This window comes from Danio aesculapii, chromosome 7 (assembly GCF_903798145.1).
Source record: "Danio aesculapii chromosome 7, fDanAes4.1, whole genome shotgun sequence".
NCBI classification, from domain to species: domain Eukaryota; kingdom Metazoa; phylum Chordata; class Actinopteri; order Cypriniformes; family Danionidae; genus Danio; species Danio aesculapii.
In genome coordinates, this window is record NC_079441.1 from 33,403,860 (window position 1) to 33,427,446 (window position 23,587).

The 23,587-nt window shown below is 35.2% G+C and overlaps 1 protein-coding gene and 1 long non-coding RNA gene across 4 annotated transcripts in view; both read left to right on the forward strand.

Annotated features, from left to right (window-relative positions):
• The window catches only part of plekhg4 (pleckstrin homology domain containing, family G (with RhoGef domain) member 4), an 89,172-nt gene that overhangs the window by 44,617 nt on the left and 20,968 nt on the right, over window positions 1–23,587 (forward strand). For all 3 annotated transcript variants that reach the window (XM_056461752.1, XM_056461753.1, XM_056461754.1), the window contains exons 10-13: window positions 2,011–2,159; window positions 10,990–11,128; window positions 13,177–13,299; window positions 13,555–13,746. In XM_056461752.1, coding sequence (XP_056317727.1) covers window positions 2,011–2,159; window positions 10,990–11,128; window positions 13,177–13,299; window positions 13,555–13,746 — 603 coding nt within the window. The remainder of the gene's footprint in view (window positions 1–2,010; window positions 2,160–10,989; window positions 11,129–13,176; window positions 13,300–13,554; window positions 13,747–23,587) is intronic.
• LOC130232074 (uncharacterized) lies at window positions 7,611–9,342 on the forward strand. Its single transcript, XR_008838086.1, has 4 exons — window positions 7,611–7,845; window positions 8,301–8,393; window positions 8,488–8,582; window positions 8,963–9,342. It is a non-coding gene; the product is annotated as an uncharacterized LOC130232074 (long non-coding RNA).

The following is a 23,587-nucleotide window of genomic DNA, read 5'->3' on the forward strand; positions in this document are numbered from 1 at the left end:
TTATGTCTTGCAGAGTCTTTCTATGAGCACCTGCAGCCGTCAGTGTGACACTGAGTTCTGCCTCAGGAGGGCATCACCATGGCACTAAAGTCTTCTATTCTGAGCCTAATGGACTCCTGTTCTGTATCCCTGTAGTACAGCAGTGGCACTGGGGTCCAGTTACAGTCATTTAAAGACTTTTCTATTTAGAAGAGATGTCACGTTTGGACAAAATAGACTTGAGTTTGTGTGTGGTTGAGGTTAGTGTGTCAAGGTTTTGACTGAGTTGACCTCTGGCTGTCAGCTGAGGTCACGAAGGACCTTTTTATCCACAGGCTTCTAGGGAAAAAGCAGGGCCTCAGGAGAAATAATGATCTCCCAGAGGAGTGTTTATCTGCAGCCATCTTTAAAATCACTTACCAAGGGTTTATTTGAAGAGCAGAATGGGTTCGGTGGATGAGGGTATGGATTTCTGCTTGTGCTGAATGCTAAAACAGCCCCTCCTATGGATAAAGTGATGCTTAGATGTTAAATGAATGGAAAACCAGAACAAGTCCCAGCCTGTCTTCTCATCTTTTTGCCGTTTCTTCTTTGTCTGTCGTCTTTGTCATTAATCTTGTGTCCCCGCTTCTTCATTCCTTTTCACCACAATTCTTTATTTATTTTCCACTCTATACTTTCCAACAAACCTCGCTTATCTACTTTATTGACTTGGTTTAATAGTTAAATACAAAGCATCTATGAAGATAGTTAATGCTGTTGAGTAAATAAAACTGCAAATAGATTTTTACAAACACACAATCATCCAGTGACATTTGTAATTCGTGTAATTGCTCTCTGGTTTTATCCCACTTCACACACACTAATTAGGGTGTAGAGCCATGACTGTAATTATGAGATTTTCATCACTTGGCTTACTTTTTCAACACTTTTTCATTGCTTTTGTTGAGGTTCCTGATGTTATTTGGCATTAATATAACTTTTTTTGTTAGCTCCTTATAGGCTCCTTCACATAGTGTGGTAAGACCACCATCTGCTTCATTAGTTAGTTATTATTGATGCTTTTATTGGTGGTACGCATACAAAGAGACCGTCAACTCGAATTAACCCCTTATAGTCACTATTATGTCTTTAGATTTTAATTAAGATGTGTTTGTAAATGTAATAATCTTGTTTATTAGCGAGAATCATTCTCAGAAGTAGGTTCAGGCGTTTTTAGAGAAATGTAAACATGCATCAAGTCATTTAAACTAGTTAAAATGTTTTACTCTTGAATAGAGGAAACTTAGTAGCAGTGCTTGTGATGTTTGAATCACTTGCACACCATTGTTCAAATATATAAGTATTTAAGTAATTAAGTTTTTAAAATATAAGTAAGTCTTAAATTCACTTCTCATCACTGAAATAAATTGCATTTCAAAATATTAAAATCACAAGCAGTTATTTTAAGTTGTTGTTTTTGCCACATGGGATGATACTGTATTGTTGTGTCAAGAGTAATTTGTGTTGAAATTATACTTATGAATGCTGAATAATCTAAAGATCGTGTGTATTTCTCTCTATTTTGAGCGCTTTGTCATTATTCTGCATTCACACCATAGGGGTCAGTATATAGAATGTAAGACTTGTGTTGTATTGTAAGGAAGATAAATAATAGCCAGCTATAAGTTCAGCCACACAAGCGCACACACCTGAAGGTGTGGCAGTTTTGTGTATTACACAGCATTCTGTGGCTTAAGCTCATTTTATCATTTAATGAGTACAAACATGAGTTGAATAGGGTGTAGATGTCACTTAATGAATAATAATGAATGATTTGGCGCATGAGAGTGTGTACAGGTAATGTATTTGCTGCAGGAGCCACAGCTATAACTGTACTGTATGTGTCAAAGGCAATATAATGATGGGGTGTGTGTATGTGTGTTTATGCTGAAGAATGGACAGATTTTACTCAGTGAGAACACTAGATAAGATGTGTATGTGTAATAATAGGTGTGTGGGAATGTGTGTGTGTGTGCGTGTGTGTTGCAGGAGGCACAACTCTTACTGTGTAAGTACAGAGAGCTGATGAGGACAGTTCTGGAGGACAGTAGGCTGGTGCGGCTACAGTTGGAGGGAGGAGCAGCTCTGTCCCGCTTACGAAAAGAAGAGACCAGTGTCAGTCTCACAGAGGATTACAGGTGAGGCAAAACTGTTCAGACAACACCTTTAACTGACTGTGCAAATTACATGTACCTAAGAGAAAAGCTAATAAGATAAAGCTGTTTCAAAAAGGGGCATAGTTCACCCAAAATTATTTAATTTACTCACTATTAACTCACGCTATAGTGGTTCCAAACCTTTGTGAGTTTCTTTATTCTGTTGAACACTAAAGAAGATATATTAAAGAAAGATGAAAACATTTTAACTGTTGACTTCCATAGTAGGAAAAAGAAATACCATGAAAGTCAATAGTTACAGGTTTCCAGCTTTCAAAATATTTTCTTTTGTGTTAAACAGGTTTGGAACAAGTAATGGTTTTTTTTTAGTTTTGTGTGAACTCTCTTTAATTATGCCTGCTTCTAAGTAAACATTTACATTACAAGGCAGCATGATGTATACCTTGCACCCCCACAGTGTCCTTTACAATCCCAGAATGCACGTCAACAACCACAGTTGAAAAGATGAATCCTACATGATGGAAAATACAAAAGAAATGTTGATCACAAGATGATTTGTATCAATTAAAATAATTAAAGATGCATTTATTTTGTCAAAAATATGATCAGTATAGTGAAATAAGTATCTAAATTAAAATAGACAGTTAAAAAAGTTTTTAAAAAAATGTTTTCTATTTTACTTAATTTTTAAATGTTATTTTTTCCTGTGTTGCCAAAGCTGAATTTTCAGCATCAATACTCGTACGATTCTTCATAAGTCATTCTAATAAGCTGATTTGCTGCACCTACTGTAAATTGATTTAGTTGGATTTGCTGCTGTTGAAAACAGTTGCTGCCTTTTTTCACAAAATTATTCAGGTTTTTTTTTATTCTTTGATGAATAGGAAGCTGATTAACAAAGTAAAAATGTTCACTATCATTTGTAATGCATTTAATGTGTGCTTTAATTAACCTTAAATTTTAAAACATTAATGTTCATGTAATCCTTCGAGTACTAAAGGATTCAAAACTATATTATCCTCTTAAGGCCCAAAGTGTTTTTTTACATGCATTTTTAATTCTCTTTGCTATTTGGGCTTATTAGAATCTAATTATAATAAAAACATAAGTATCATCCAAATGTGGACTTGTGGTCAGGGCTGGACTGGGACAAAAAATCAGCCCTGGCATTTTGGGACAGAGCGGCCCACTATGTTCAATCAGAATGCTCCCCATCGGTGAAAGCCCTTGAATATGTTTACCAACTCCCATTCTATAAAAGCACAAAAGCCATATATAGGAAATGATGAGAATTGACAAATTAAAAGCTTACAAAATTAATTTATTATTATAATAAAATTTAATTCTCACTGGAAGTCCATCTTGTGTGTGCTGTGTGTTTTGAGGGAGCCTATATTAAATAATGAACAAAAACTGCCTGCTGATGTGCACAAATAATGTTGATTAACAAAATGAAGTTAAATAATAAAAGCAGTGTATCAGAGACCCTTAAAAATGTTTAACTCAACAATGAATTATTAAACATAGCTTAAAGATTGAACATAGTCAATCAAATGAACTTAAACAATTAAAAATTGCAACAAATATTTGTTTGGACCCAAACTACAAAACTAAATGTAAAAAAAAGTATTAGTTTTGCTTAAGTTGCACACTAGTTTGGTCATGTATAAATATCATTATAGCCATATTGTGTAAATATTATAGTAACTATATAATAATTGCACCAAAATGTATTAAAGGGTAAGTGAATTATAACAGCGCAAACTTTTCTGTAACCGTAGTAGTGCTGTGCGTAATTTGTTTAACCCTTTAAGGTTACGTGCTGACTGGCTGACTTGACAGGTGCGTGATGCGTGAGGCCAGCAAACACAACGTATAGCCGTTTCACTTTACTTCAGGACGCATTAATGGCGCTCTGTAGGTCTATTAGTGACATTCATAAATATTCTTAGCAAATCTAATAAATGTTGGAGACATACGCGTTACATAAACACACTAAATCGCACTTCAGCAGCATTTATTTAAGAGCTCACAAGATCTGCGCGCTCTTAAAGTGGCTTATATTTGAGGGGGCGTGCAAGACGTTTTGTGCACGAGCAGAGGAAATCAGCGCGCAAGCAAAGAGATCCGCATGCTCGTAGGCTATTACATAAATGCGATCTTGACTTCTAAATACTGTGTTTACGACATTTGTCATTGAAATAACGCCACAGGTAGTTGGTAGATCTGTGTAAAAAAGGCCTGCCGCCACAGCTGGAAAAAATCCTGGAGGAAACACTGACATAAAACACTTTTCCCTGAATTATTAAAGCATATTTAACATTAAAAAAAATGTAACTAGCTTTGACTATCAGAGAGTAAAAACTATTTTTTCCCCATTTTGGACAGTAAAAATAGTGTTTGGGACATTTCATATGCTGCAAAACAGTTGCAGGATGACACTGTAGGTCTGTAACAAAATATAAAACATTCAAAGTATTTTAAATAGCCACTTAAGAGCTAAAATGTGCTGTCTACTTATGTGGACACTCAAGCCCTAGGAGGCTATACTTTAAATGGCTCAGTGGTTAGCACTGTGGCCTCACAGCAGAGAAGGTTGCTGGTTCAAGTCCCGACTGGGTCAGTTGGCATTTCTGTGTGGAGTTTGCATGTTCTCTCTGTGTTGGCGTGGTTTTCCTCCAGGTGTTCTGGTTTTCCCCACAGTCCAAAGACATGCAGTATAGGTGAATTGAATAAACTAAATTGGTCATAGTGTATGTGTGTGAATAAGTGTGCATGAGTGTTTCCCAGTACTGGGTTGCAGCTGGAAGGGCATCTGCTGTGTAAAACATATGCTGGCTGTTTATTCCGCTGTGGCGACCCCTGATGAGTAATGGGATTAAGCCAAAGGAAAATGAATGAATAAATAAATAATTATTTTGCTTCATTTGTATATAGTAATGCTCATGAAAGTCTCATGTATTGTAATCATTCATGAGTTGAGCCTGTGTGTTTTATGTGAGTTTCTGCCTATTTTTACCATAACAAATGAGCCACTGCTCAAGTCTTATTTCAGCAAAGATGAGGCCAACATAGGCGGTAGTCAACGAGGTAGCTAACTAGGTTTTTGACCTTAATTATATAATTACATGAAGTATAAAGGCAGTTTGACAATGACAAACAAGAGGGATAATGAAAGCGAGAGGGAGAACAGTGTTGAGAGTGTGGGAGAGCATGTTCAGCCCTCTGATGATCAGGCTGGGTTCAGCTGGAGGTTGAGGGAGTGTGAATGTTATTTCCCATCGCTGAGCCAAGAGAAATGTCTTTATCGGCACACAATCATTTCATCCTCAAACATGCACACATAATCTCAGAGCTAAACAGACACCAATATGCACATGTGTCTGTCTCTGATAAGGTGCTATAGTTTGGATGCTGCAGGGCTCTGGTGCTGCTTCCTGTTTGACTTTGTTTAAAACACACAGGCATGTCTGCGCTGGCTTACTCGAGGGCACTTTCAAAGCCTCCTGCTCAGACACAAACACTCCAGTTGGTGTTTGTGAGGGTCTCCGCTGATAAAGACCCGCTGGGTTACTCTTAAGGTCCTTGCACACTGAGTCAGTTTTTTTTTGTTTGTTTTCTTCATACTAAAATGTGTCATGCACAGAAACGTTGCTCAGTAAGTCCAAAATGTGTGAGTAAATACATTAAGTAAAAAATGCTAAATTTAATAAATAAATAAATCTTTAAGCAGTGAGGAAAATTTTGTTGCCCTCTCTTTTTATCAAATGGAAATGTTGGGTTCTCAGACCTGAGATTGCATAGAGGTTAAATATTATTAATATCCTTATTAAGATTTTTAAGGTTTGATGTTTTGCTTGTTATTATTGAGCTACATGTTAAGAGGAGAAATTTCTGTGAACCAGTGTCTCTAAATTATGGACATGGACACACACACCAAAATTGGGCTGACTTGTGAATTCACCACTCTCAAAATGCTTGCTATAAATGCAGAAAATGCAGAAAATTTTGACTTAAATAAAACTCAATTATGATGGACAAAAGTGTGTAAATTTGATGAACACAACTTGTTTAGTTTGAAGTTTAAGGTGATTTATTTTAGCTTGAAGTTTGGATTTAGGTATCACTAAAGAGTAAATCTGATATTTGAATCAGCTTATCTAAACCTGTTACCAAATTTCTAGTCTTGTCATCTCCTTAAATCTTTCATATCTGGTGAAGTTATTATTTAAAGTCTACGCATGATCTTGAAGTAGCTCAGTTGGTCTCTAACAAAGGACAGAATGAGACCTTAGCTGTCTGGGGTTGCTCACACAGAAACTCATCTCCTGAATGCTGACAGACACACAAAGGACTGAATCTCACAGGTGTGACTGAGTCTAAAGTGCTCAACAATAAGTCAACAAATCCGGCCTTTTTGTGCCCTTTTCTGTGTTAGTGGCACTGACTTCTTCCCTCACACATAATCCTTTTCAGTCTAGACGTTGTCTTTTTAACACTTTCTTTTGATCCCAAAAACGAACTTTGACCTCTTGGTCTTTTACTGACTTTTTTAAAGATCACCGGTGGTCCTATAGGTGGCTGGTTTGTCTGTGTTTTTCCCTAATGGATATCAGTAAGAAGTTTTAATCTTGTTACTGCTTTTTCTCTCTCTTCTCACTAGTCCTTGTCCAACAGTATAATATAAAGTAATAATATATAGTAATAGATAGACAGATTAATTATTAATAATAATTAGAAATTAATTATTATTTAACATTTAATAATGATTATTGTTAATTGCTTTATTTATTAGTGATTATTTTTGTCTATCATTATTATTACATTTGGAAAATAGAGACTCAGAACTCAATCACATTGTTTTTTTTTTATCAAGTTTGTTCTTACTTTTTTCTACCAAATTTGATTAAAGGTCACATAAAGTGGGTAGCTCCTCCCCTTTAAAAAAAACAGCCAATGGCGTTTCGTTTTTATCACAGCTCTGCCAGTGAGAGCTGTTGAGCTCAAGCTCATTAAATGAAAAACAAATGAGAAACATCTTGAAGGGGGCGGGTCATGTCAGATACTAGAGAGCATTTGATTGGTCAAGATTTAATGAGAAACTGAAGTTTGAGGTCACGTGGATAAAATCGTTCATCCATTTAGACTCAAGGGACAAGCTGCAAGCTTTGGATGTTTATATCAGTTTTATATTTTCTAAATGTGAATTTTGTCACTGTTTTGGAGCACACTAGCTAATAGATATCTTAACAGACTGAAACTACTTTAAAAAAACTTTATTTTAATTTCATGGACCTGTAATCCACATTACTATGACTGAATGCTTCACTGAGCTGGTACACTGTAAAAAATGAATCTTGAGGCTTGTAATTTTCATTAAAAAAATTAATGAGGTCATTAAAAATAATGAGCATATTTTCTTTAAAAAATTGATATTCTGGATTTATTATAAAATATTAAGGAGATTTCGCTAATATAACTAAGATTTAAATTTTACTTATTTTTTTAAGCAAACTAGTGCAATTACTAAGCTTAATTTGAGAAACCAGTTAAGCTAATAAAATTGAGGAAAGATGGCTTCACGTTTATTTTAAGAAAATTCACTCAATTATGTGGATTTGATTGAGATGTTTGCATTTGAATCTCAACAACGGCAGTGATCAGACGACATTTTGAAGGAGCAGATCAACAGCGAGCATGTTAAGAGGTAAGCATTAACAGTTTATCATTTTATTGTCTTAAATAACCTAAGCTCTTTCAGGAAAGACACATGCTGTTCAAACTTGTTCAGGAGCTTAGTTTTTGCCATATGATGTATATAGGGATACACGGGTAGTTTTAACCACCCATTCCTATTTGAAATTGATTTGCTTCAATGTTCATTCTGAATTATATAATGAAGTTGAACAAATTATTTGCATTGTAATATTTAACAGCAATGATCAGGCAACAGTTAAGCAGACGAACAACAGTGAGCTTGTTAAGTGGTAAATCTAAGCTAAGCTAAGCTAAGTTAGCTAGCTATTCAATGGGGTTTATGTACAGCTAGTGCTTTTCCATTTCATAAGGTTCCTTTTACAGCATTGCTGATGTAATGTAATGAACTGTTTATATATATAATACTGTACATTAATACTAATATTTGTTTGCTTCATTTTTCAGTTTAATGAAGAAAACTTTCGCAGTGTTTTCCCACTAAAGAGGAGCAGTTTATTGAGGCAGATTTTGATAAAGAGAATGGCTGCCATACATCAGGTATTTTTAATAATGTTATTTGTGTATTATTATTATTATTATTATTATTATTATTATTATTATTATTACTAATTTCTACACTTTTTTGCATCAGACCTCACATTAAATCAGGGATGAAACGAGAGATGTCGTCCTCTGTTGCTGGTCTATCTGTATGAATAAGAGGAAGAGCTCATCCAGGAGTGCAATGTAAGTGTCTCAAACTGTTTCAGATATTTATGATCTTCCGAAAACTGCATTTTATATTTTTGCATGCTTACAAAAAAATATATAGCTCAAGCATTACACTGTTGAATGCACTATTCCTTGTATAAACATGGTATGTTTTTATAAATGTCTGTACACTAGTATACATTTAAACACCCTGTCCATTATAAGTCAAAATACTTGTGTATTTGTGTCAGTCAGCAACATCTACTCAAACATTATGAAGAATTACTGTTCACAGATATAAAAAGAAATGGTTTATTTCATTAATATATTTCCTTAATGTGTTTTAGTAAACCTTAAACATTTGAAATGTACAACTGCATAATTTCAATATAATAAACGTAATGTTTATTTTACAGTGTGGGAATGCACAGAGAATTGCTGTCTGTCAGAGGGATGACCAACCATGAGGACTTCTGCATTGTCTTGGAGGATAAGTGAGTCATGGCTAGCCTGGAAAATCTAGAATCGCTGAACTGGATTTATACAAATATTCCACAAATTAAAATCACTTACAAAGAAACGAATAATAAGTTTGCAATACACAAATTCTGTCAAATATTGTCTAAAATGTGACTATTCCTACAAAGGAAAGTTGACAGGTCAGTTTTTTCCATGACATGGATAAAGGAATTTTTATCAGAGATTAGCATTGCTGTAAATTTTATATAGATTTGTTTAACATATTGTACCATTTTGTTATCAGTGTAACATGTAATAAAATGATATTTGGCCTAAATGTATTGTGTATGTTTTTCATTATACATTATATATTTTACATTTTATGAATGAGTAATTTTCAGTAATAAATTTGAGTAAATGGTGATTTATTTGCATATATTATAAAAGCACATTCCACTAATAATATTAAAATCATCATCTATCACTTAAAAAAACTAGTAATTTTCACATGATTCTTTCAAGTGGTTTTCGTTAAAAAAAATGAATATGAGTAAATGGTGGTGGATTTGCTTAAATTATAAAAGCACATTCCGCTAATAATATTAAAATCTTCATTTATCACTCAAAACATTTAGTAATTTTCACATGATTCATTCAAGTGGTTTTTGCTAAAAAAATCAAGTCTTGAAATTTACTTAAAAATAATACGTGCAATAGTGTTACCACAATTTTTTTTTGTAAATAGCACATAAGATTTTTTACAGTGTAGTAAAGGCTTTTAATTGTTTATAATCTATCTTCGACTTTTATCTCTCTCGGTCACTCTTCCCAGAATGTCTTTGATATCTCCTGCCTGCTGTGATAACCTGTGTTTGCTCTGGGTGTGTGCTGTGAATAATTGGTGGGTTTTGGACTGACTTTGAGGTCACCGATTTGCCCCACATGCCTCTCATTGTGTGTAACACTCAAATTCTTTCCAACACCACACTTACATCAACTGATACCTTAAAGGGACAGTTCACCTAAATTTAAATTCAGTTTTCAATGACTTTTTGAATCAAGTAACTCACTCTTTTCCACACATTGAAAGCCAATAGAAAACTAGTGCATACAAAATGTATCATGGAGCCATGTGATTTTAATTTTGCATATACAAGTATGTAACAGCAGGGGGCACAGTTAAGTATAGCTGTGTTGTTATGCATGTGCCACATGTCTGCCTGCTGTAATAAGTCTTTCTTGCATTGATAAGTCTTTTGTTAGTTGAAATGGGAATGTGGCACTCCTCAAAAAATAGTTCTGCATGTTAATATTGACACTGGTGTTGTGTGTGTGTCAGAGAGTGGTGACTTTTTGAGTAAATAAGTTGGCATATCGTTGAGGGGAAATGTGGAAATGTTTGACTAGAACACAATACAGTATTGTGTAAGTGAACTACAGCAGTGGTGAAGTCATCCAGTAGACATCAAGCTCTGCTGCTGTGCACAGTGTGCATCACACCACTGCCCATTCATAAACGTATAAAGATGCACAGAAAAATGCATCTTTATTCATGTAAACTCACAATTATGTGGTGAAACAATACATCTTTTCATGATATTCTACATGCGCAAACATCAGAACATACAGTCAATGACTTCTCATATAGTTTTCACTCATTTATAGTGTTTTTCTTTCTCATCAACACACATACACACACACAAACACTGATCCATACTGTCTTCCTTTGCCAAATGACTGATGACTCGAACAAACTTGCACATCCAGTTACATTCAATCTCAAAATGCCTCGTCCAATCAATACATTCTGTTTTAGCCAATGAGATGACTGTTGTAACAAAACGTCTTAGCCAATGAGATTCGAGTCCTGCAGTCAGTGTTTTTTCTTCTTCACCGCTCAGTTGCTTGGAGTTTCTCTCAGGGACAAGACAATTTGTAGATTGAATTTAATATTCTAAGCCAACCATGTTGGTGTGTGTTTTAGAGATGCCATTGAAAGTGCTGGCCGTTTGTATAACCAAGTGGACGAGCTGGTTCACAGGCTGGTGATGCTGTCCAATAAATGCACACAGGAACTGGAATTCATCATGGAGTTTAAGAGCCTGGAGGAGGGATTCAAAGAGGTGAGGACCAACGTTTAAATCTAGAACTCTGTTGACCAATGAGGTAACACTTTAAAATAATGGTCCATTAGTTAATGTTAGTTAGTGTATTTACTAACATGAACAAACAATTAGTAATACATTTATTGTGATATTTATTCATCTTTGTTAATGTTGGTTAATGTTATTTAAGTTAAATAATGTTACTTCATGCTCGCTCAAAGTGCGTTGACCACTAATAAGCACAACCGTGGATGTTAATAGCTTTGCTAGATTAGTCATACTTAATCAATATTAGTATATACATTAGAATAATGGTCCATTAGTTAAGATTAGTTAAAGCGTTACCACTGTTGACTGTAACTTTATGAGCTGCATCTGAAACTCATACTATAATATTATTGTCTATAATTAATGTTTCATGGTCTGTTTTTAAGTAACTTCATGTCTCATACTTCCTTTAAAAATAGATCAATTGCAGGTTTAATGTGGACTTTTAAACAGTTTTTTTTTATTTAATATATATGCAGTTGAGGTCAGAATTATTAGCCCCCCTTTGATTTTTAAATATTTCCAAATTATGTCTAACAGAGCAAGGAAATGTTCAGAGTATGTCTGATAATATTTTTTCTTCTGGAGAAAGTCTTATTTGTTTTATTTCGGCTAGAACGAAAGCAGTTTATAATTTATAAAATTCATTTTAGGGTCAAAATTATTAGCCCCTTTAAGCAGTTTTTTTCGATAGTCTACAGAACAAACCATTATTATACAATAACTTGCCTAATTACCCTAACCTGCCTAGTTAACCTAATTAACCTAGTTAAGCCTTTAAATGTCACTTAAAGCTGTATAGAAGTGTCATGAAAAATATTTAGTCAAATATTATTTACTGTCATCATGGCAAAGATAAAATAAATCAGTTATTAGAGATGAGTTATTAAAACTATTATGATTAGAAATGTGCTGAAATAATCTTCTCTCCGTTATACAGAAATTGGGGGAAAAAAATAAACAATTTAATAAATAATAATTTAATTGAATATCAAAGAACAATATATAAAAATTTATTTATCTTCAAAGATGTATAATAATTCAATAATTAAGTAAAATACATCATCACACCATCAAATGTAATTAATCTGATTATTTTAATGAACCCTTTTGAATATAAGATTTTACTTTTTACCTATAAATTAATTGGTGACAAAATAAAAAAAAAATGAATATGAAAATACTTTTGTTTGTTTGTATAATGTATAATTGTCCCATTTCTTAGAAAATTGTCTTGGACAATAATGACTTGGCCAGAACATATTACAACACAAAACAAAAATCACATACTGTATATAGAAGAAAAACAAAAAAGTAAGAAAAAAATGTAGTATAAATTCTAAATAAACTATCCATGGTTTGTTTAAATAAATGTAACTTTAATAAATGTATTAGACAAGCCGAAAAAAAGGATTTGCATTGATTTGTATTTGCAAAGTATTCTCTGAACTGTAGATTATGCTGCATATCTATGAGTTTGTGTTTTTTTAAGCCTTTTAAGCCTTTTTTTTGTTTAAAACTTGAAAAATAGTGAATACTGTACTGAACTGCTGTGTGCGTGCACATGGACTCACAAACAGCCTCACTTATCTGAACACTGTCCTGGTGATTTATTCATCTAATTGTTTTAATGGACATAAGTGCCCAGCAGGCAGAACGACAGGAAAAAAAATCCTGTTGGTGTGGATATAATGGAAGTTGCTGAGAAACTGATTAGCCACACACACACACACACACACACACACACACACACACACACACACACACACACATACACTTATCATGAGAAAGTGTAATTTAGCACCACAGCATCTGTATGATATGACATCCATGTGATTGATGTGTTTGTGTGCTCACGTTTCAGTCTACTGCCAAATCCAACTGTCATGAGAACAAAACGCATAAATACGTCATGAGTCATTTGCTCAGAATAATGATGGGCTGTTGCAGGAATAACTGACGTATATGTTGTCTATACAACTGATTGTATGTAATATGTTGATTGTGTGTGTATGTAGGTCAGTCAGTGGATAGAAGAGGTGGGAGAGTCTCGTCTGCAGACGCTGAGCGAGCTGGAGGATTCCTTGGAGCAGTTGCATCATAAGCAGAGCGTCTTCAGAGAATTTTACACAGCTGCATATGTACGTAAACTCTTATTACACTTTTTGCAGACGGCTTTTATCAGCATTTGCATCATCAGATTTTCTTAACAAATGGCCCATAATAGTTTTATTTGGACTGAGAGGTGATATTTTACTGCGGGAGTCAAACATTCATTAATTGTGTCAACATGAGCTTCAAGAGCGGTTGTCGCTGTTTAAATGTAGTCACCTCAGTCGCTCCCTCTGCTTTCATACCAGTTCAGTGTGTAATTCGAGGTGTGTGTGTGTGTTCAGGAGCACTGCAAGAGTGGTGAAGCTCTCCTCAAGCGTTTAGAGAAGTGGGAAGACGTCTCCTCTGCAGAGCTGCAAGTGTACGAGGTGAAAGTACGTTCATTCTGGGTGCATCTGCGGGATTTCTCCCAGCGGGTGGAGGACACCAGGGATAAAATCGACAAGACTGTTCAACTCTATGAGTTCTTTGACAAGGTATGGGCTCAGTATTGATCATAATCATATACATGACTCTTCTCTGTTCTTTCTCTTTCTTTCTTTCTTTCTTTCTTTCTTTCTTTCTTTCTTTCTTTTTCTTTTTTCTTTTTTTCTTTCTTCTTTTTCTTTCTTTCTTTTTCTTTCTTTCTTTCTTTCTTTCTTTTTCTTTCTTTTTTCTTTCTTTTTTTTCTTTTTTCTTTCTTTCTTTCTTTCTTTCTTTTCTTTCTTCTTTTCTTTCTTTATTTCTTTTTCTTTCTTTTTCTTTTTTTCTTTCTTTCTTTCTTTCTTTTTTCTTTTTTTCTTTCTTTATTTCTTTTTCTTTCTTTTTCCTTTTTTCTTTCTTTTTTTTCTTTCTTTTTTCTTTTTTCTTCTTTATTTCTTTATTTCCTTTTTTCTTTCTTTCTTTTTTCTTTTTTTCTTTCTTTATTTCTTTTTTCTTTTTTTTTTCCTTTTTCTTTCTTTTTTTCTTTCTTTTTTCTTTTTTCTTCTTTATTTCTTTATTTCCTTTTTTCTTTCTTTCTTCTTTTTTTTCTCTTTTTTCTTTCTTTTTTCTTTTTTTCTTTCTTTTTTCTTTTTTTCTTTCTTTCTTTTTTCTTTCTTTCTTTCTTTCTTTTTCTTTCTGCAACTACATTTACTTTGTACTTTTTTGTATTGTTATTATTTTCTTTTTTTTTGTTGACATCCAACATCAGAAATCATTTGACTCCAGGTATTGAGCTTAAGTGGCCTAAAGCTGTATTATATTTATAATTATGCTGCAGTGTGTTTTTTAACAGATGTTTTTAAAGAGAGATATTTTTATAAAGATATGTTTTAGACAATTTTTTTGATTATTAGTAATTAGTTGTTGGTTATCAAACTTCTGAATGAGTTATTATAGGAATAATTTATCCAAAAATGAGTTGTCATTTAATGTACATAGCTATTTTTTTCTCTCTTCATAAAACACAAGATGTTTGTACCCCATTTAGTTTAGTTTCAAATAAGAAAGGAAGTCATACCGTATATGATTTCTACATGTTTGCAGGTAAATTATGAGAAGTTTTTGAGGCTCTACTTGATATATTCTCGATACTAGAAAAATTTGAACTGGTTTGGTGAATAATGGGAGATTACTCGACACACCAGTACTGATTTATAATTATAAGGTGTGTTAATTGTTCACAGTTGTTATCTTAATGAATAAATCCATTAATTTGTGATTAATTTAATCACCAGTGAAGTTTCATCACTTGGGATTAAACATGCATTAGCTGTTTTCCATGCATTTGTTATTTCACTTATACGTGTCTTTGTTACGTTTTCTTCCTTTTTTTGCAGTAGAGCTTTTATTTTTTATTCTCTCAGTACTACTTTTTCTTATCCTTTCTATATGCTTCTTGGGTTTTTATATTGTAAACATTTTTCAGTTGTCAAAAACTGATAAAATTACATTTTTATTAAGTTTAGCCTAAATTTGGTTTCATCATAATTAAGTAGGCTTAGTGACCTTCTAAGTAGCATTGGCGACCCCTGGTGGGGGTCATGACCCCCAGCTTTAGACATAATGTTAAACTGACACGATCTGTCCTCTAGTGTTTAGTGTTTTAAAACAACCTACAATCTGAATAAAATGTCTTTAACAAAAAAGAGTAGTGTGATAATACCTTGTCAGAGAGAATTTTAAGTAATTAACTTATATCCTATACCCACAATTTTTTTAGTTTTATTAAATAATGATAAAACCTTTTACAAATAGCAGATATACTGAATTCAAAACCATTTTGAGTAGCTCTGAGTGATAGATATGCAGGACAGGTTCATGTAATTTGTCCATGAGTTCCTCTGGAAAGAGTACAGTGTTTCTAAAGCAGAATCTATCATGGAAGTCACTCACTGTCAGTGATGTCAGGCAAACAAACAAACACACACGCACGATTGTCTTTGTGATCAGACCATTGTGTTTTTCCTCTATAGTGGCACTGGGAGAGTCTTGAAGGCTTCGGTCTGTCTTCAGTGTTTCCCCCAAGAGCCTCAGCAGGGACAGATGGTTATGTTGGCTGACCGCTATCAGATTTTAGCATTAGCATAATCATAGTGCTCTTCCTGACTCATTAGGCCATCCACACACAGACCCCTTGATCTGTTGGCATGGCGACTTCATCCCCTGCTGTATGTTGGCATATTGACAAATGTTGTCAATGTATTTGTGAATGAATCAAAGCTGGATTCGTTTACATACAACTTCCTATTCCTAGATGCTTCTCACAGCTCACATGTTTATCCTCTTCGGCCTTTAGGACTGGAGGGTCTTTGTGGCGTTGTGTTAAGATGCATGATGACACTTGTGGAGCTCACTGGTGGCTGCATCGAACTGGTTTTGCACGAATGCTTGTTCACACCACCTGTTCTTTCACACCCGTTCCCGTGAATTCATTTTCATACGTTTGATTCCTAAGCTTGATTTGTCTTCGATGACAGACTGGCTCATCCCAGATTTAGAAAGTGACTGTTTAAGTGTGCTGCTCAGCAACCGCTCCAAGCACAGCTGATGAAGTGGCCAGTGTGGATTGTGGTCATCAAACACAATGTGTGGTATGACAGCTGAGGCTGAACGAACCTGAAGGACTAACAAATGAATCAGAGGTTCTAAATACATGGAAAAGTGGAATTGCAGTAATGACTGCTAGAGACATTGCAGAATCTCTAGCAGGTTTTCTGTAGTTAATGTGAATTGAAGTTTTGCTTGGAAATGTACACTGTCTGCCAACCTGATTTCACAAAGTAGGACATGTTTCTGGATTAACATCTATGTTGATTCTGGAACAACATTCTAATCAGCCAATCAGAAGTAAGGGATACGTTTACCGTTTATGTTACATTTAGGCTTACTGTTAGATTTATGCATTTCTACATTATGTTATCCAACTATTATTCCCCTCTGATTTTGGGAGTAATGTGCAATTATGGTTGGCTTTTGGGGTAGGGAATAGGTATGGATTACATAGATGTTAATCCAGGATCACATTGTACTTGGTAAAATCATGACGTGCATATACTATTATCCAAAAATTAGGTGTCGGTAAGATTTTGAAATGCTCAACAAAGCTGCGTTTGTTTTATTAGTGTACAGTCACAATATTTGTATTACAGTCTAAGCTGAATTTTTAGTAGTCTTCTATTTAGTATCACATGATCCTTCAGAAGTAAGTATAAAATTTGCTCAAACTTTAATTTTTATTATCAGTATGGTGTTGCTTAATATGTTTTGGCAACCAAGTTAATAAATGCTAAGTTTAAATAAAAAAACAATCTTTTTTTATGTTTTATATAACATTTTACATGTCTTAACTGTAGTTTTATGCAGCCTTTCTAAATAAAATACATTTCTAAACATATAAAGTTCAACCCAAATTATTGCTCCATTTCACTTTCGTGTGACCTGAAAGCTTTCACTTCAAAATAAACATCTGAAATGAGTCAGGGAATGAATTAATTTGGTCTGACCTTACCGGGCACTGTGTAAGCTCACTGACACACATTGGGTGACAAACATAATATTGACAATCTATTGTCTGCATCAGAGCCCTGCAGGCAATCACAGCAGCCATCAGTGCAGAAAGTGACAGTGAAGCTGTGAGCATCAGCCCTGTGATACTGCCTGAGGCACAGAGACACTGGACTCCAGTGTGTGAGACCCAGTCCTTTCTCCTCCAGATGGTCTGTGTGTGTGGAAGAGCACAGAGACTGAGGAATCACTGAGATGGGGTTTGATGGCAGGATGAGGACAAAGTGATGTTCTGACTGGATCTATTGACTGTAATGCTTTTTAAGCCAGTTTGGGGCTAGTTAATTGTCAGCATAGATTTTTATGAGTTACACCATGCAATATTTTGTAAATCCATTCAGGCACTCTTATTAGTGTGTAAGGTGTCTATTAAGAAGCTCATTTCCTCTTTTGTACTAAAGAGGTTTAAGCCTAAGACATTGTAAGTCAGAAGGAAATGGCATCTCCATGTTGTCATTATAATTAATATACAACAACACAGCATTTTCAGTAAAGAACTGAATTAACACACAGCTGGTTTCTGCTGAGAGGAGAGGATTGACATATTTATGCCCTCTCACAGTGAATGTAAATGTGTAATAAATGGGTTTTTCATTTGTTAAATTACTTTGACAATTAAGGTCTTTCTCTCCAACTTGTTGTATTCTCATCATGTCATTTTAGCATTGTCTGTGTGATATTGTAGTATTTATTAAAATTTTATATCAGGTTTTAGTTTTAGTTTTCTTGATGTTTTACAATTTTGTAAGAATCTTTATGTAATGTAAAAAGAATCTGTCTGCCTTAAATTTTACGTTGACTCAAATTAACTTTTCTAGTCATCTCAACTTTCATCAATCAAACTGACTAAAAATATCAAGTTAAACATTTTATAACTTAAAAATGTAGTTGAAACCTGATTAAGTTAAAGCAGCATAACATATTTGTTGTCTTGAATTTTTGTCACTGCATTTCTTACAGTGCAGTGTACAAAGGCAACAATTTAATAACAAAAAAGTTTTGTTTTTCCTGCAATTTTTATATTTTATTTTTGCTTCATATTCAAATTCATAGTTTATTAACAGTAATAACTCTGAAAACACCAGCAATTAAATGTTTAGAATTGCATCAGTTAGATAAAAGAGAGTATAATTTATCATTTGAGCAAATCCAGCAGTGACGCATGCAGCAGTTGTTATTCTGGAATAATATATCTGTGAAGCATACTGAGAGCGGTTGGGTATTGATTAAGTTATTGATACTGTGTCTCCAAGGAATGAGCTCTTTCCCCACACGCCTTCTGCTGCTGTCTTTCCTCTAATCCAACTCTAGCTTGAATTTAGGCAGGATTACAGTACAATTTACAAAAGTGCTACGTATTCGGAACCAGTTAAACATATACTTTTGACCCCATTGTTCATAAATTACCAGAACTATAAGCTATGCTCATACTGTAATACGTCATTTCCTCTTGTCACAGCATTAGTGAAAATGTGTGTGCTTCTAAATCATCAGCTGTGCCTCACTTTACCCTTCTCATCACCTCTCCGGATTTTTCATTCTGTCTGCATGTGGGTTCACAAGGTCCAGTTAACACCACCGTGCCAAGTTTCAGGCATCGCTTCGCCGTCTTTGCTTTGCCCTTTCTGGTGAGGGGCTTTATAGTATTGTTGACAGACACCCTCCTGTCCCATCCCCCTTCCCTCTTTGCTGTCTCCCCCCCTTTAGTGAAGTTGCTGGGGCAGACCCATCTGGTATTTAGACTTGCATTTGCCTGTGAATAGCAGGGAGGTGGGGAGAGGAGGAGAGTGGGCGCCACTGGCTCCCTCTCCTAGTTACTTTGTCATTCTCAGTGAGAGGGAGAGAAAAGGATGACCGCCGCTGCTCCGTGCTCCGGTCATGGGACCACCGGCGTCTTAGCCGAGCAGGAAAATGGATATAGCCATGGAGAGGTAGGAGTGCTTAAATCTGCAGTGATTTGTGGTACAAAGACTGATGTCTGGTACTTTTAGCAGTGCACAGGAAGTTTGTTTTAGTCTTGAAGAACTTGTCAAGGCTTGCATTTCTGCTGCAACAGAATTGAAGGACCAACTCAAAACACTTTTGAATGGAGCACTTTGGGTATCTTTGGAGAGTTGCGTACACTTCACTCAATCTCCACCCCCTTTTTTCTGTCTCTCTTCAATCTTGTTCATTCATGCGCTGGTAAAGTGTGTATGCGAGAGGAAACTCGGGCTGTAAGTGTGTGAACTGCAGTGTTTTTAATAGAGTTTCCTCTCAGCGTGTGGTATTGACCAACATTTCTCACACAGATTGGAGTTTGGTGCCCCGGGCAAATGGCCACATCAGGGGGTTTATGCCATCCATTATCTCGGTCTAACTCTACACCTTGTTAGTCAGATCATTATGGAAGTGGATTACTTCGGCTTTGCCCCCAGAGCATGTTTTGAGGATGGATGATCTGCATGCAGACTCATAGTATTCTGCCATTCAGTTCTTCTTAGTTCAGTGGGTGACAAGAATGACATCAGTGTATCTTTACTCATTTTCCAGCCCACAGGACGTTTCAACCTTTGTGTGTGTTGGTGTGTTGGCTTCTTAAAGTATCCTGTAGAGTGATGTAATATAAAACTGTGAAAGTGATATGGAAGATGTGCTTGCTTTAAGACCAAACAATTTAAGGTCAACCGGAATATGCTGAATATGTTCCGCATATTATAATGACTTCTGAAGGAACTTGTGACATTCAGTAGTTACTTTATTGTACTATAATAAATCTCACACTGGTCATTTGGTTAACACTTGTAAATCAGTAATCTGCAAATGAAATATCTATTAAAGTGTCATCACATGAAACCCTGTTAGTATCTGCACACTCTACTGCAATTGGTCATTGGAAGTCTATCCAGGGTTTCTGTGGGGTCTTAAAATGTCTTAAATTTCAAAACCTAAATTTCTGGCCTTAAAAATTCTTAAATTTACTGACATATTGTGTTGTAGGTCTTAAATTGTTTTAAACGGGTCTTAATTTTGCTTTGTCCAAGTAAAGCTACTCAATTTGAGCTGATATCCATCTAATGACCAACAACACATCTCAATAAAACCTTATTTTTTATATTTAAGTTTTTTATTGCAAAGAGATACAGTTCACAACAGCTGTTAGACATTTTTACAGCAAATTCCCCAAATTAAATGTCCTAATCAGGGGAAAAAAAAATAAAAACAATTACTTGATTCCTAATGATAATACTGGGCCATTAGAAAAAATTGTAACCCTGTATAAGTCTCAAATTTCATTCTTTATGGTCTTAAAAGTGTCTTAAAAAGTCTTAAATTTGACTTTATGAAACCTATAGAAACCCTGTCTATCAGATGTGCAAAAGTGTGTTTTTATGGGGAATATTTATTTGACTGTTTGTAAGATACATGGCTCCATTACTGTACTTTTGTCCTGACCAGAAGCCTATTTGTGTGTTCGATTATTGAGAGAGCTTTGGCTAAGTCTTGCATCTGTAACATTGATGCTCAAATAGCCATTAAATTAAACTTGGCTGTTATTCTGTCAAGTGTGGATATAATCATGCTGATTAAAAAGGTTCAAGCATTCTTCGTGGCACCCATTAACCTTTCATTAAATCTTAAACAGCTAGCTGTACCTGCACTCATTCAAAATATTAAGTGTTTTTTTTTTTGTTAATTTGTGTTGAGTAATAGTTTAATAGCTCATCACTTAGGCACACACTATCTTTCAGTTTTAATCTGAACGCTTAGTTTGTTAGTACACCAGTATGCTTAGCTTTTAAAGTATGCTTTGTGGTGGCATGCACAAACACATGTACTATCTGCACACTAGAAACAATTATTTTTGATCAGCATCTGTGGTCTTACAGAGATACTGGTCTATAAAATGGCTTTGTACTTTATACTAAAATTGTGGATGTCTGTTAACCCAAAAATGTGGTTAGAGGAATCTGACTGTACACATACAGTACTCTTGTATTATGCTGAGGATGCAGACATTCCACAGGTTTCTCTTCTCATTTAAAATGCACCATCCACCATTGTGAGAGAGCCCAGCAAACAATTTTGTGTTTAATCGACGTCTCATATCTAAATATAGACAACTTGGCTAAAACAAAGCTAAACTTGGGCTGTCAGTGAAAATCTAATAGACATCTAAGAATAGCCCAAAAGTAGACTAGTTGTCAAATAAACAAATTAGACAGACTTTTTATGTGTAGTCATTCATTTCTGTTTATTTAATGACTTGTCTAATTTTGGCCTATTCTTAGATGTCTATTAAATTTTCACTGACAGCGCAAATTTAGCCTTGTTTTAGCCAAGACGACTATGTTTAGACGTCTATTAGACATCTTTTAAAAACAAAAAATGCATGATGGGAGCCATGGATCTGGAGCAACTAAACCACTATACAAGGCACATGGAAGAAAATGCAAACTAGGGAAAAAAGGAGATTCCAGCACTACTTGTAACAAGAAGACAAAGGAGACAATTTTATTTGAAAATGTTGCCAACACATTTCAGCTTTAAAATGACAAAGGAAAGCCTTTAAGCCAAAACACATTAGCAACATTTCTAATAAATTTGTCTCCTTTTTGTTTCAGGTAGTGCTGCATTTTTTTTATAGTTAACACAGATATCCTACAGGTGAACACTTTCGCTGTTTCTTAAAATGCGTTCTTCAGCGATCTTGTGTCCTCGTGTTCTTGTGTAACGCCATCATCAGCTGCCAAAGTTCAGCTCCAAAACTCAAGACCGCAAGAACGGAGGATACATGAAAGTTCCTAGATGTGTTCTTGATATCCAGGATGCACCGATGCAGACTCGAGCACCAAACTCATTTTAGAAGTCCCAGAAGTCATTGAAGTTCATGTGACCGTCAGGAAGCACGCAGCATCCCAATTCTCACAGGACACGTTCTCTGTTCTCGGGTCTTCTGAGTTTGTTCTTCCAAGGTAACTTGGCAATAACAGTCACCACAAGAATGCAAGTCCATTCTCTGCGTTCTTGAAATTGAGAAACAGCCTTTGTTTGTGTCTCCAGAGAATATGTCAAAATGAGTTGATTTTGGTCTCTTGGATTTGGCAGGGGGTCTGTAAAACACAGTGCAAGACTCAGGGTGATCCTGTTTAATTAGTTAAGAAAATGCAGGTGACCGCTTTGAAGTAATCAGACCCCTGGATGGAAAACTCATTATCCAGTCACCTCTAGCATGCACCAATCCCAATGAGCGTGTGTGTGCATTTATGACCCTACTTAGTGAAAAGCATCTCCTTCTCTCTTTTCTCCTAATCATCCACATGTCTTCGACAACATTTATCGACTAGTGGATCTGTTTTCTCATTGTGCAGCTTGACTGGGCATGAGGCATGTGCGCCCAAAGCAGACCACCCTTTCTGGACAGTTCCCCCCCAAAACATTAGATGCCTCTCTATACCTCATTGCCCCTAAAAACCCCCAACGGACAACAGGAGACAGCACTCTGAGGGACAAAGCAAGCCCCATGCACTATTAATTAGGTGTGTCTGTCTTTTGTGGCGGTCTGACTGTGGCCTCCTGTCTCCCGGTCCTTGTGTCCTGCTCTTGTTGTGGCAGAACCTGGGGTTAGCACCTGTGGATACAAAACACTGACCTCCCGACGCATTCACTGACAACAACTGAAAGATGATAAACAAAATGTAGGCAATGGTTGACCTCCCATGTTGTCCTTTTCGAGCTCTGTAAAGAACAGGAGGTGGAAAGTGCAAAGTAAAAGGGCTGTCAGTTTTCTGTTCACAGCTTGTTAATGACATGTTGACTAATCTCTGGTGAGTTTGCACCTTGCTCTCATTAGCCACCTGGATAGCATGTGCTGAACATACAAAAACATTTTCAAAGGAGCTGAGAACTCCCGGTCACAAAGTAGACAATTTCATACAACGTTAATACTGAAACTTGAAATAAAAACTCAAATTAAAGTTTTAATTCAGTTTTTAGTGCATATTTATTTTGGTTTCTTCAATGTGTTAAACAAATTAAATATTTATATTTAGCATTTATGATATTTTTATGGTATTTATTTATAATAGTCAGTAGACCTAAAATAAGCCACTTTTGATTTCTGGAAAAATTAGATTTTTGAATTTGATTCATCAGCTTAGTATAATAAAAAAAGAAAAAAAAAAAAAGAAACTGCAATCCCGTTGGTCTTAGATTTTCATTAAGTCTTCATTTGTCATTTTTCTTTTTGGATTGACTAATATGTATTCCCATAAGGCATGTAAGTGTTTGCGTGACCTAATAAGATTTTTT